The 14,579-nt window shown below is 43.2% G+C and overlaps 1 protein-coding gene across 3 annotated transcripts in view; it reads right to left on the bottom strand.

Annotated features, from left to right (window-relative positions):
- LOC113449140 (acyl-CoA (8-3)-desaturase-like) overlaps positions 1-14,579 on the bottom strand; it is a 45,822-nt gene that overhangs the window by 12,346 nt on the left and 18,897 nt on the right. For 2 of the 3 annotated variants that reach the window (XM_026720137.2, XM_026720138.2), the window contains 6 exons: positions 12,862-13,059; positions 12,238-12,339; positions 11,417-11,545; positions 10,263-10,320; positions 9,719-9,795; positions 6,901-6,998 (listed from right to left, as the gene is read on the bottom strand). In XM_026720137.2, the coding sequence (XP_026575922.1) occupies positions 6,901-6,998; positions 9,719-9,795; positions 10,263-10,320; positions 11,417-11,545; positions 12,238-12,339; positions 12,862-13,059 (662 nt within the window). The remainder of the gene's footprint in view (positions 1-6,900; positions 6,999-9,718; positions 9,796-10,262; positions 10,321-11,416; positions 11,546-12,237; positions 12,340-12,861; positions 13,060-14,579) is intronic. The other variant, XM_087920857.1, reaches the window with a different exon arrangement.

Below are 14,579 nucleotides of genomic sequence, written 5' to 3'. Positions count from 1 at the left end.
CTAGGAACTCCGACCACTGTGTCATTCTGGGGGATAGAATGTGTGGAGTAGGTTTGTCGCCTGCCAGGATGCCAAGTAATGGATTATGATCTGTGATGATAGAAAATGATCTCCCTTATACATAATCGTGGAACCTTTTGATTGCAGATACAATTGCAAGGGCTTCCTTGTCTAGGTGACTATAGCTCCTTTCTGTTTTTGACAAGGTTCTCAAAAAAAAATGCAATAGGTGCCTCGGTACCGTTTGGTAGGACGTGGCTCAGGATGGCCCCCACCCCAAAAGGTGAGGCGTCACAAGTAACAGTCAATGGGAGTGTTTCGTTATATTGTATGAGCACTCCATCTGAAGTGAGAAGGTCCTTTACTTGTTGGAAAGCATGTTCCTCCCGTCATCCCCAAATCCAGGAGGCCCTTTTATCGAGGAGTCTATGAAGGGGTTCAGCAACGGTCGCCTTCTGGGGTAGGAAAATGTTATAAAAGTTAATGAGTCCCAGGAAGGCTTGAAAGTCTGTTTTGTTTTTGGGTCTTGGGGCATTTTTGATGGCTGCCAATTTCTTTTCTGTAGGGTGAATTCCTTGTTTGTCAAGGAGGTAACCAAGAAATTCAACCCTTTCTGTGCATAACTGGCACTTTCCCTTTTTAACCTTGAGGCCAGCATCTTTGAACCTTTGTAGGACTGTTCTTAGGCGTTTCTCTAAATGACTCTTCGTTGGGGCGGCTATTAACACGTCATCAAAATGGGGCACAATCCCTTTTATGTCCTGCAATAGTCTCTCCATCAGGCTTTGAAAAATGCCTGGTGCTACACTGACTCCAAACTGGAGCCTGTTACATTTGAACGCGCCTCGATGTGTAACTATAGTTTGGGCTTCGGCGGTTTTGGCATCGACTGGCAGCTGTTGATAAGCTTAGGCCAGATCAAGTTTTGCAAATATTCTGCCACCCCCAAGTGAATGTAGGAGATGCTGGACGACTGGTACTGGATGGGCGCTCTGCTGCAGTGCATGGTTGAGGGTGGCCTTGTAGTCTCCACAGATTCTCAAAGACCCGTCAGGTTTTATGGGGGTGACAATTGGTGTCTCCCATCGGGCGTGATCAATGGGTTCTAACATGCCTTGTGCAATTAATTTGTCCAGTTGCTCATCAATTTTGGGTTTGAGAGCAAAGGGAACTTGGCGTGGTTTTAGGCGAATGGGCGCAATGTCAGGGCAGAGATTAAATGAAATAGGGGACCCTTTGTACTTGCCTAAATTTTCGCTGAAAACTTCCCAGAAATTTTGGACGAGGGCCACTTCCCAGTCATCGTCTTTGGTATGGTGGATGCTAGCCATTCCGATTCCTAATGGCATGAACCACTGAAGGCCCAGTAGGCTTGGTCGGTCTCTATCAACAATGGTGAGTGGTAGTATTGCAGTATGTCCCTTGAAAGAAACCTGGAAGTGGCTGGTGCCCGCAACTGGAATCTGGTTGCCTTGGTAATCTTTTAATATGAGTCTCTGACTGCTGAGATCTCGGCGGCGGATGTTGGGAATCAGTTGTTTAAGGGTTTTCCAGGATACCATGGATAGGGAAGACCCGGAGTCTACTTCCATGATGCATGGTTGATTTTCGATGGTGACTTCTACACGGATTTTCTTTGTAACTAGTGATGAAGTGTGGCTGATGGTGATGGTCTGATGTGCCTCTTCTCGTCTGGGTATGCCAGTAAACCTTCGGGGTCTGTTGTACTGGTTCCACTGGTTGCTTGGGCGGTCCCTCTGTGTGGTGGGGTTGCCATCGGTTCTTTTTGGGCTGTTCCCTCTCTGTCTGGGGCTGAAGCCTCTTTTATTTCTGCATACCTTTGCAATATGTCCTCGTTTTTCACAAAAATGACAGATGGTGTCTAGGAATCTGCACTCGGATCGTGGGTGGTTTCCACCGCATCCAGCACATTGGTAGTTCGATTTACGACCCCGCAGGTCCCGTTGCTCACGTTCTGACCGGAGTCTGTGGACTTCTTCCTCCTCACTGTCTGAGGAGGATTCGACATCTTCGTGATGGGTGGCCGATGTGTATTTGTCTGAAGGCTTCCCAGCATCGTTGGTGGGTTGGTGGTTGGCCCCACTGGTTCGGCACATTCGTGCTGCTGATTTACGGGTGGCTTCAGCTGCAGTGGCGTCTGCTATGGAATCTGCAAGGGAAATGTCTCCTTTGGCCATGATCTTGCTTTGGACAGTTGGATCTCTCAGGCCAAGGACAATTCGGTCTCTCATGGCTTCTTCTAGATTGGCAAAGCCACATAATCCGCCCAGGTTTCTCAGGTCAGCCACGAAATCCCCGATGCTCTCACCTTCGTGCTGATCCCTCTGGTAAAACTCGTGCCTGCGAATGAGAGTCTGTACTGCTGGAGCATAATGGTTGTGAAGGATGGGAGCAAGGGTATCCCAGTCCATCGTTTTGACTTCAGCCGGTTTCGCAAGTGCTTTAGCCATTTTAAAAATGGCGGGTCCGCAATGCATCAGAAAGACTGCTCGTTTCTTGCTGGGCGTGGCATCTTTAAGGTTATTGGACTCCAGGAACATTTGAAATCTATCCATATATGAGTCCCAGTCCTCGCTGGCTGGATCGAATGGGGCGGGTGTTATAGCGCTGCTGGCCATGTCGCCGATGTTGCGCTCTGTCAGCCACGTGCTCCAACAGCTTTAGCGAGTGTTCAGTAGGCTTTGTTGTCTCCGCATCCCACCCTCGTCGCCAGTGTTAGATCTGGGAGGATGGGTCCAAGGACAGAGACAAGACTCAGATAGCAACCACAGCTCTTTATTAGTGACTTCAGATCTGAGCGAAATATCCCAGCCGCAGCAGCCCCTTATATAGGTCTGGCTGCGGCTAGGCAGCCAATGATGGTGATTTGAGTTTGCCGCACTTGGCTAGACCAATCACGGCAGCCCGTTTAAACACACACATATTTATGCTCTGGACTATAGACATTGAATGAATGTAAATCCCTGAAAAATATGTGATAGCCCTGGGCAAAAGAAAGGCAGTAAAATCACTCTAGGGGTAGGGACAGTGTAAAATATTAACACATGATAAATATTTTTTTTCCTCTCTCCCTCCCTCCCTTCCTATTTTCTTTCTTTTTTCTTTCTTCTCTCTCTCTCTCACACACACACACCACACACACACTCTTCCCCTTCTATTTCTTCTTCTTTTCTTTCTTTCTCTCTGCCTTCCTTCCTTCCTTCCTTCTTTATCTCTTTTTCTCCCTTCCTCTTTCTTTCTTCCTCTTTTTTTCTATCTTTCTCTTTCTCTCTCTCACTTTCTCTCTCTCTCACTCACACACACACACATCACACTCTCTCTCACACACACACACACCTGGTCTGGGATGAACTGATCAGGCAATGGGTGGCAGGAGAAGGAAGAAAGCAAGAGGCAGTGGCAGCAATGGTGGTACTGCTCCAAGAAGCAGATCCGGGATATCTGTTTGCCCTCCTGGTTGGAGCACCTCCACTGCCACTCACTTTCTTCCTTCTCCCAGGGAGTGAAAGGAAGAAAGTGAGAAGCTGCAGGGGCAGGAGGGTGTGGCAGGCGGATGTCCCAGGGCTGCACCTGTGGTACTTTCTTCCTTCTCTCAGATGATGAAAGGAAGAAAGCGAGTGGCCACAGAGGGTAGGAGGGCAGGGCAGGCATATGTCCCGGGGCTGCACTACATCTTTCTTCCATCTCCCAGGGGACAAAAGGAAGAAAGTGAGTGGTGGCGGCAGCAGCACTGCTCTGGGAGGCAGCCCCAGGACATCCTTCTGCCCTTTTGGAGAGCTGTGCCGTGGCCGCCATGTGGTAGGAACAGCTGGGAGAGTGCCACATGGCAGCTTAACCAGCTAGCCGAGCCCAGGGACAGTGGGGGCCCTCAGCAAACTCCAGGGACAATGGGGGCCCTGGCAGCTCTGGGGATGGTGGGGAGCTTCGGGGATGGTGGGGGACAGCGAGCTCTGGGGATGGGGGGGCCCCGACCAGCTCCAGACAGTGAGCCCCCACTAGCATGCTCTGGGGATGGGGGGCCCCAGCAACCTGGGGGGATGGTGGGGGGGCGGCAAGCTCCAGGGACAGAGGGGGGCAGCAAGCTCTGGGGACTGTGGAGGGGATAGCATGACTCACAGGCTTACCTGTGAGCAGGCAGATCAGGGCTGCTCAGTTGGGGCATAGGCACCACGTGGGAAGGCAGGTTATTAAGGCAAGCCATGAAGACCCAGTGTGCCACATAAGAGGTGAGGAGTGACTGGGCAGGGCAAGCGTCAGGCAGGCAGGGTGAGCAAGCATTGGGCAGGTGGAATAAGTGAGTGAGCAGCAACCAGGTTGGGGCGTGGCCAGCTAGAAGTCACTACTGATTTAGTGACCCACACCAAATTGTTGCTACCAGTTCATGCGAACCGGTGAGAACTGGATGAATACTACAACTGAATCTTGTACAATCTATCACACTTTAAGACCTAATATCTAGTTAGAAGTTTCAGGTATTCTAAAACTCATATTCTTCAGAGTTCTCAATTAAGTAAGTAGTACTATTAGTTACACAAGCTGATGAACTGCCCACATTTGGATTAACTATTGGGCAAGAAAGATGGGTAAAAGTGCTTAAGTTCAGCTTAGTTTCTAAAGAAGGAGGAAAGTGCTTAAGATTTGTCTGTATTTGCCTTCACAGCTCCTTTTCCATAATCACTTCTCATCTGCAAATAATTCTCAATGTACTTTAAAACCAGCCTGAATTCTCCAACATGTCCTCACTATCAATTGATCAAAACCCTTTTAGCTCAATGTTATTTATATACAGTATTTATGAGTTTGGGTTTCACACACATCACCCTGAGCCAATTGTTGCCAGTTTGGACTGGTCAACAGCTACACCAAGAATCCCAGCCATTGAACAGAATATTGACATTCTTCTGGATTGAATATCACTACATGAATTGTCTCCAGAACTTTTAGTGGCATATGAGTTACAAACAGCTCCTTCCTTTGACAAAAAATCTCAAAGAGTTTCTACTCCCCTCCCCCACAACATGCACTAGTCAGGCATTTGCAGCATGCATATGTTTTGTGACTCCGGGATTTGAATGAAGAGGATCTGGCACTGAGATTTGAGCCTGCATTGTTGAGTGATTTTGAAGATAGCCAGGATGAGGAAATGGACTTAGCTATGAGAGACGAACCTAATTTATTGAAGGTGTCCTACCCCGAATCTCCCTCTCTGATTACACAGCAGCCGGGAACAGATAATCAGGAAAACGTGCAAGAGGTTTCAAGTAAGGAGGACGGCTTTGAGGGATCTTGGCTTGACGTGAGAAATAGACGGAGATTGAGACGTCAATCTCAATTGGGAAAGAAGCGTCAAGCCAGTGATTAATGAGACTAACACGCCCCCTTTAGGGGATAAAAGGAAACGGATTGGCTTGAGAAATTTGCCAGAAGCAAAGTGTATTGTTGGAGCGAAAGTACTGTGAAGATTCTCGGAGGCATTGTGATTTATAGGCACTTCAGGATTGCCAAACAGATTTCAGAATTACTGCTGAGGACTGGAAAAACCTCAGCAGTTATCTTTGTTGGGGTTTGTTTTTGGTTGCTTGTATTTTTGGAACTTTAGAATTTTGATTGCTCACCTGTGGATACAGGTGAGACATAACACATATGTATGTTTGTCAGTTTGTTTAGGAAATAATCTTTCAGGTAGATTGCTTGCCAGATTGTAACAGAGGAGTCATTTGTGAAAAAATTAAAGAAGTCTAAAATTCCTTCATTTCCCTGGTGTAGGGTCAGCCTTATAGCTAATTGGTCCAACAACTTCTGAGAGGGTTTTGGGGCTACAAAACGGCATGCTAGCAAAACTACATTCGAGGCCTTTTGCTGTGAGGTAGATTGGATGAAACACAAATTGAGAGACAGGTTGTATATGCATATATACAAGCTCTCCAAATGCCCCCACTCCTTGGATGAAGCCACCAAGATGCAAGTTTTATCTAACTGTGAAGTGCAGGACAAATAAATAACAATATTTTTTTTTCTGAGGAAATCAATGCTTAAAGAAATGTCTCCCCCTATACCAACCTGCTCATAGTATAAGATCAAGCTTTTAAACACCAACCTCTGTTCTCAGATGAAGCTATTTGGCAATGAGTGAAGAATATTTGAGACTGATAATTGGTAAGTAATAATTTGATAATTGGTGATGACCAAATAATAACAAGAGTTTGATCAAGATCATTGTGGTGAACTATGCTCTTTGCAATAGCATGATTATTTTTAATTTATTTTCATTTTTATGCTTTTATTTTATTTATTTATTTATTTGATTTGATTTGTCAATCGCTTACAAGATAGTAGGTATAAATATAAACATAGTTATGAATACATGAAATAGATACGTATAAGAAAAATAAAAAGAAACAATAGGACAGGGACGGTAGGCACTTTGGTGCGCTTATGCATGCCCCCTACAGACCTCTTGGGAAAGGGGTGAGGTCAGTAGTAAATAGTCTAAGTTTAAAGTTTTTGGGGTTACAAACTTAGTTTGAGGTGAGCTTGAGGAGGCATGACGTATCATTTTTAAGTTAAAAAACCCAAACAATATAGTCATAGATACAGATATTACTTGTTGCCCTTTTGTGGCATGCACCGTGTGGAAGATATTTATTGCATCTCTCAAATCAGTAATAGTGATCAGTAACAGTGTATACTAATTTTAACTGTTTTCTTGTTTTAGATCACCATATTAAGTCAACAAGAAATGGAGACTTCATTATTTTTTTCAGACTGGTAAACAAAGTTAGCTATGTACATATTGAAGGTCTCTTTTTGACTTCACAGCATTTAAAAGCATTAGTTGAATCATAGAAGCAGGGTAGAGTTTTACATAATTATTATTACCTTGCTAAGTAGTAGTAAGCCATAAAGCTCTTAAATCCCATTAAAGGAACATACATGAGGCAGACACGGAAGTAAAAGAAAAGATAGGTAAACATCTCCTGTCAAAGAACAGAGTGTTAAATAAGCACAATAGTAACAGCATGTGGATCATAATTATGAGTTCCTTTGTCAATTTCAGATTAATTAGTTACAATGTGGCAAATAGAAATGCTAAAGGCTATAATGCAATAACATGCAGAATAATAAGCAGTGTGCAGTGCAGTGGTGGGATTCAAAAATTTTTATTACCGGTTCTGTGGGTGTGGCTTGTTTGGTGGGCATGGCTTGGTGGTCATGTGACTGGGTGGGCATGGACAACTTGGCAAGGTGATGCGGCACCTTGCTGTGAGTGACGTCCAGTTGGCCACGCCCACTCCCTCACATGACCGATGCTGCAGAGACAGGGTCATTCCCTACGTACCTCCCCTCCCCTCTGCCCTTGGGTTGACAAAAAAATAAATAAAGCCCAACTAAAGATTGCAACTGCCTGCCGAATGGGTTTTGTTTTGGGGTGGTTTTTGTTTTGTTTTTTGCCAGAAGCCCCTCGGAGATAAATTTGCACTGCCAAATCTTACTGTACTTCATTGTTGAGGCGCTGCCTGTTGCTGCTGCGGGTGCTGCTCCGGCTGTCTGGCTGCCCAACTAAAGAACTGCACTGGCTCAGGGTGACTGTGAGGAGCAAGGGGGGAAGCCAAGGTGCTCGCCCCATAGCAGCCAACTACACGCTCTCTTGCTCCAGTTGGGCACTCCTGGCATGCACAAGGAGCGTGAAGGGAGGCAGACACTGCACAGAGGCGTTTTAAGTCAGAGAACTTTGCCCAAGACTTCTCATTCAGGGGCTACACCTCTCCAACGATGAGTTGGCAGTGTATAGAACAAGGTGGTCCCGGACCATTGGAGAAGTGAAGCCAGAGATCAGTCATTTTCTCTGCAAGAATCCTGTCGCGTGTTCTCCAGCCCCACTGAAAAAAGCACATCACCCGCCCATTGGAGAAGCAGAGCAGCAGCTACAGGTTTCTTGCACCAAAAAGGGGGCGGCTAGAGGCAACTCTTGTTCGGTCTCCAGCTGCCTCTTTCAGCATGAGAAGCCTCCCGCAACCTGGAGGCTGCTCTCCTCCTTCTCTTCCTGTTTGTTCAGTATGGCCAAGGAGGAAGAGAGAAGCAGACAGGTTGCAGGAGGCTTTTCCTGCCGAAAGAGGTGGCTGGCGGACGCTTTTGGCACCGAAAAAGAGTCTTCTCCAGCCGCCCCTTTTTCGGTGTGAGAACCCTGTAGCTGCCATTCCACATCCCCAATGGGCCAGCGCATGTTTTGCTTTTTTCGATGGGGCTTGAGAACCCGAGGCAGTTGCAGGCTTCTTGCAGTGAAAATTACTAACTCCAGCTTCACTCCACTTATCAATGGTCCAGGGCCTCCCTGTTCTGTGTGCCAGCTCCTCGGACTTGCCGGGCCTGGCACCGCAAAAAGCACGCAGCAGCAGCACGCATCTCATGACAAGTGGAGTGAGAAGCCCCAGGACATCTGCCCACCCACCTGCTGGCTGGCTGGGCCAGCCTAGGCTGGAAGAGGCGCATCTGTCGGGAGGAGGCAGAAAGCATGCTCCAGGAGGGTGGGCAGGCAGGCAGGCAGATGTCCTGGGACTGCTGCACATGTGCACTGCATGTGTAGTGGCTGCACACACGGTACACATGTGCAGCAGCCCCAGGACATCCACCCAAGCTGTGCCACAGCCACCACATGGTAGGGAGAGTTAGGAGAGTGACCGGGGCAAGTGAGCGACCAAGCGACCAGGCAACTGGGTCAGGGGCGTGGCCAGCCAGGGGTCAACACCAGTTTGGCGACCCACACCAAACCACTGCTACTGATTCTCCCAAACTGGTGCAAACAGGTAGAATACCACCTCTGGTGTACTGTAGTGCTGAAGGATTTTCAGGGTCTTTTCATTTGTGCATCTAGTAAAACTCCCACAATGATAAAAAGAGTGGGGGTGGAGCATACTAGCATCAGTTGGGCAGAAACCTTGTTTTACATCAAAATGGAAAGAATTTCTCTAGAAATGGGATTCTTGAAGCTGCTAAAGGTTTCAAAGTGGCTGAGAATTGCAATGGATAGTGGCATGAGTAGTGTGTGGGGGGAGCGGATTTGCATCCATGGGGAAGAATATGTCTAACTGGTTGCATTGTTATTATTATTAAATTGTATCTGTACTCCACATACTAGTGCCCAGATAATCTCCCCCATCGCTCTGTAAATGCAACCCGATATCCATGGCAGTTAGATGACAATCTCTTCCTCTGCTCCTCATCACTTTCTGTTCCACTGTTGCTACTGCCTCTGCCTGGAGGAGTGTGTGCTTGTTTTCTGACTTTCAGGTTGGCTTGGAAAAGATTCACAGTCTAGGAGATAATTTCACTAATGCCTAATGCAACCCAGTGGAAGAGGCTCATTGTTACCATCAGGGTAGATACTCTGGTCAGCTCTTTGCAGCTGTGACAAGCATTCCTTGGCTTTCATGGTACTATTTGCTTATTGCTCACCCTTCCCTTCCTAAACAAACCAGTTACATTTTCTGTTCCATGGTGCTGACCAAAGGGAATGCCAATGAAATCACGAATGGCAGGGAATGTTCCCATGATGTTGTGGAGGATTAAGGAAAGAAAGCAACTTGCATTTTGTAATGCATCTTCTGTAGCTCATTAGAAAGAAGGAGGATTCAGGACCTTTATGTGTTACACCTGATCATATACCAATCCCCTAAAATAAAGAGGTGTTATAACTTACCAACCATTTTCTTCTTAGAAGGAAAAAGCGAAAGGGCAGAAATTGGGCACCAATTACAAACATCAATGGGGCAAACACTAATATAAAAATGCAAAAGGAGAATACAAAATGAGTGTGTGACTAAAATAAAGTATAATACATCCTGTTAGCGAAGGGGGGGAAAGTCCTGATATGTCACGTGACACAACCATGACTATATGAGTTTGAAACTCCTGACATAAAGGAAAGAACACATTCATATCCATAGGTTCCTGTTACTCTAGGTCAGGGGTATCAAACCTGCGGTGTCATGTTGTCTTCACGTGATGTATCATGACACTTCCACCCTTCACTAAAACAGGGTGGGCATGGCCCACTAAAACAGGGTGGGCTTGACGCATCTGGCCGCAAGTTTGACAAGTCTGCTCTAGATGTTCCAATAAAAGTAATCCCAACCTGTGTGGCATTAGTTTCTTAGTCTGTTCTGCTTTATAGTGCTGATATATAACTTCACTGGTTATCCTCCTCCAAATTTAGGCTCCTGTAAACATGATAAAATACTTACAGACAAAGTAATTATGTTGGTACTGGTAAGGCATATACTTCCTTTTCTTTTTTCCAAGCTGCACAAGGAGTAAGAGAGCAAACAGTTAAATCAACAACTATGTAAATTCCACATCAAAGTCATGTTGTCAGGGCCCATTGTTTACAATATAGATTCTTGAAAAATTTTCATCTTTGCATATTACTATATCACAGATTATTTGATCTGTGATTCTTGAATTTCTGCCATACACACAGCTTTTGTGCGCTGAGGGTTGCACCTGATCTTTGAGGGAAGCTACCTTTCCGAGATAAAAAGAGCCGGGGAAAAACATGGACAAGACAGTACCAAAATTAAATATGATTTCATTTTAATTTGATTCAATTTTATTCAGTTTATTCCTACATTGAATCCCCACAAGTTAAATTACTTTTTCTTTTTTTGCCACATTAAAACTTATAGTTTGTCACCTTTTGGAGGGGCACTGCATTTTACTGCAGCCTTAAACATGCACAATTCACTTGGTTAAATTATTTGACTTTGCACTCATCTAAGCACAACTTTTGGGAAGGGGAATACATATTTAGACTGCACTGTACAGATTAATGCAGAGGTGCAGTGGAACTTTGTGTCATTAAATGTAGCTCAGAATCGTTAACAGTCCTATTCATTCAACTTGGTTGGGGTAAAGAGAGAGAGAAAAATACCAGAAAACTAAATATTTAACTGTAAAATTGATATTTTGCCTGTAAATTTGTACTATGAAATGGTGCTCTGAGCAGAGAGGAAATCTATGTAGTTATCAAGATCTGTTAAGATAGGAACGATTTTCTAATCAGGGGCCTTCTCTTGTTTAAGTTCCAAATAGCCCGAAGAAAATGAAATATAGCAACAGATTCTGATGTAACTGGCAAGCAAACATGAAAGGGATTATTATCCAAAAGAAGAAAAAAAGTTTGACAGATTCATTACAGAAGCAGTGACGAGAAAATAAGGCAGTGCGTGAACTGATCCAACAGCAGCAAGAGTTGCTATAAAGAAATATGGGAGATAGAAAGAATCTTTTCTTCCTACTTTCCTAGATTGCTCATCGGAGATATGGTAGTTTTTTTCTTTTAGTACTGCTAATATTTTTTCAGGGTCTTTTATCTACCTAAGACTTTCTATTTATTTACCTTCAAGGAAAGTTTCTTCCCCAGGCTGAAAAACATCGGATGTGTGTTGATATCAGGGTCCTTGCGGAAGCAGTTGGGTTTGGCGTGATGTTGATTATGCATGTAGTTCCATAGGCCCATTGGCCCTCCCTTGAGAAGTACAGAAGTACAAACATAAATTCCACCTATTTATGAATAATGCTGTGTCTTTTGGATTCCCCACTGACTATTTACAAACAAAATACATAAACCAACTGCAGTTCTTTTGGCTTATGCTTCCATCCATCTAGCAGGAATTGAATTGTGCACAGTAATGGCACTCTGACCTCCATTACTTCTGTGTAAGCTAGACTCATTTTGTCCCCTTCCTATTAAGCATCTGAAAAAGTTTTATTCCGAGACTGACTATTGAAAATTCCAGCTTTGATGTTAAATGCGTTTGTGTGAAACAAAAATAAACACTCCACTATTTTCTGTTTAGTAGTAAAAAAGCACAGCTAGGGCAGTATTGTTAAAAATGATCCATACCTATGAAATGAAGATTGGCTATATTCCTTTTAACCCCATCACACTTGGCCACACTTGGCCAATAAAGAATTCTATTCTATTCTATCACCCTTTTCTGTAAGGAAGCACTAATAATACTATCAGACTTTACAGAGATATTGCAAAAAGATGATTTTATATTTTCAGCCCTTCAGTGCTTTAAGTGTTCGATATTAGTTCTTTATCCTTATCCTATTTTTCAAACTCTAGAGATAGAAAATAACGATGGATTGGCAGACCCAACTTCAAATATATAAATCACAAATCATCATCCCTTCGTTTGGGTGGATTCTGACCTTAAGAATGTCAAACACCACAAAGTGAGCTACTTTATTCCACTTGAGCTTTTCAAAGACCGACACATGGCCAAGATCATGCTGGAGAAAACCATACTGGATCTGGAAGCAAAAGTCAACAAACATGACACTGTATGATTTCTCAACATTTTTTTCTACCTGAACTAATTGGTAGAGGAACATCATTAATCATCATTAATTAATTGAAAAGAACCAGTTATACTACACATATTGTGTGATTATATACTGTATGCATAGGTACATGTCTCTGTATGTATACATATACATACATACATACATACATACATACATACATACATACATACATAAGACTTTATATGCTGTATGCTATCAGCAAATACTATTACTTGCTGCCTTCCTTTCAAACATTTTAATTTAAGCAGACAAAAAAGATGAAGCAATATCATGCATATTCTGCAGTATAATTCTCTCAGGTACTGAAGCATTTTTCTTAATCTGTGTTTAGTTACTATATTTAGATTCAACAGCTCAAAGAATTGAAAACTGACATACACGTACAAGGTGTTAAGTTACTAATGAAAGCAATTAAATTGTCTGAAATATGCTACAACACTGCTATGCTCTACATCACAAAGAGTTTACCTGTCCAATGGTGAACATTGCTACTCCAAGAAGGAAAGGCATCCAGGATTTTCCAAAGTACCAGATAGTAGACCAAGATGCAATGTCTAGTATGAAAGCATGCAGAAACATCCAAGCAAAAAAGCTGAATCTTGACTTAAAGAGCCCCATTTTCTCCACTGTTGCATGCAGTTCATGAAAATCCTTTACCAGCATTTCCTACAAGAAGGGATGGCAGGTTTTTTTTTACTTGCATACGAATCATTTTGGTAGACTAGACCAAAAGGCCATCTTGAGTTTTATGTATTAAACTTAAGGTTGGATTTGCACCAGGTTGAACCACTTGAACATGCAGCCTATTGGGTGACTTACGACTAGTTATTCTCTCTCTCAGACCAAGCTGTAACACAGACTTGCTGAGAAAAATTAAGGAGATCTCCATTTATGTCATCTGGAGGTTTTAAGAAAGTGTATGATGTAAATGCAATACATAACTAATAAATAATGGTCTATCATTTTGATTCCACTGCCTAGAGGTTTTTGGATTCTCAGATGTTGAACCTAATATTTTCTCTTCAGAATGGTAACCAGAATGCTTTTAAAGATTACCAAGCATTCTCCTTTCAATGAAATAACAAAGTCAATACCCAAAGATTTATTTCAATGTTACTACTGCACCAGAAAATATTATCTAAGTCATTGACAAAGTCAATGTCTCATCTGGAAAATGCTTCCCACTGCCTTTCTGCCTTTACACTAAACAGGACATCCAGATCTTAAAACAAAGAACCAAGAACTATAATAATATAGCAGTAATAGTAAAGATCTCTAATAGGAATAAGGTACTGAAGAAATAGTAAAAGAAAGAGAGAAGGTTAAAAGTTCCTAAGTGAAGGCTATTAAATACAAAAGTGAGTGACTGTATGATGAATATGTTGAGGTGGTTTGATCAGTAAAAAAAGAATGAATGAAGATTGATCTGTAAAACCTGTAAAATCTGTAAGAGGTGAATGGGTCAAGGGGAAGACTGAGAAAGTTGTGACTAGATATCCTTAAAATGAGAGAGAGAATAAGTTAAAAGTGCAATAGAGAATGAATGAAATGATAAATAGATGTAGATGAATCAATTGAAATTTGTAAGGATGTCTCTTGATTGTCTATCTGTCTATCACATTTGTGATGGCTTCACTTTCACTTTCTAATAGAAAAATATGAAGAGATAAAGTGGATAGTAGTATGGATGTAACCTAGATTTACAGATACGGATACAGATGGAAGGGACCTTGTAGGTCATCTAGTCCAACCCCTCGCCCAAGCGGGAGACCCTAACCATTTCTGACAAATGGCAGTCCAATCTCTTCTTGAAAGTCTCAAGTGATGGCGCTCCCACAATTTCCGAGGGCAAAGTGTTCCATTGGTTGATTATTGATTGTTGATTTAGCTTTTACCTTATATCTTTAATTCCTTTGGTTTAATGTTCTTTATGCCACTGCATTTTGTATAATGTTGTTTGCGCTGAAAGGCATTAGTGTGATGGGGATATATATGGTATTCAGCTTTGTTCGGGTATTTTCCTACATCATTATAGTTGTGCTTTTAAAGTTGTAGCAACGTTTTGGCAGAATCTCATCTGCCATCATCAGGCTTCTGTATGGTGTTCGTCTGTGAGTCAGACTTTTGTTTCAGTTTTGTTTCAGACAGTTGTTTCAGTTTTAAATTTGGGACTAGCCTACTGGTGT

Source organism: Pseudonaja textilis, chromosome 1 (assembly GCF_049901715.1).
Source record: "Pseudonaja textilis isolate UNSWEBS1 chromosome 1, rPseTex1.2, whole genome shotgun sequence".
Lineage (NCBI taxonomy): Eukaryota > Metazoa > Chordata > Lepidosauria > Squamata > Elapidae > Pseudonaja > Pseudonaja textilis.
The sequence above is the reverse complement of the archived record's forward strand: the minus strand, read 5'-3'. Positions and strand labels throughout refer to the sequence as shown.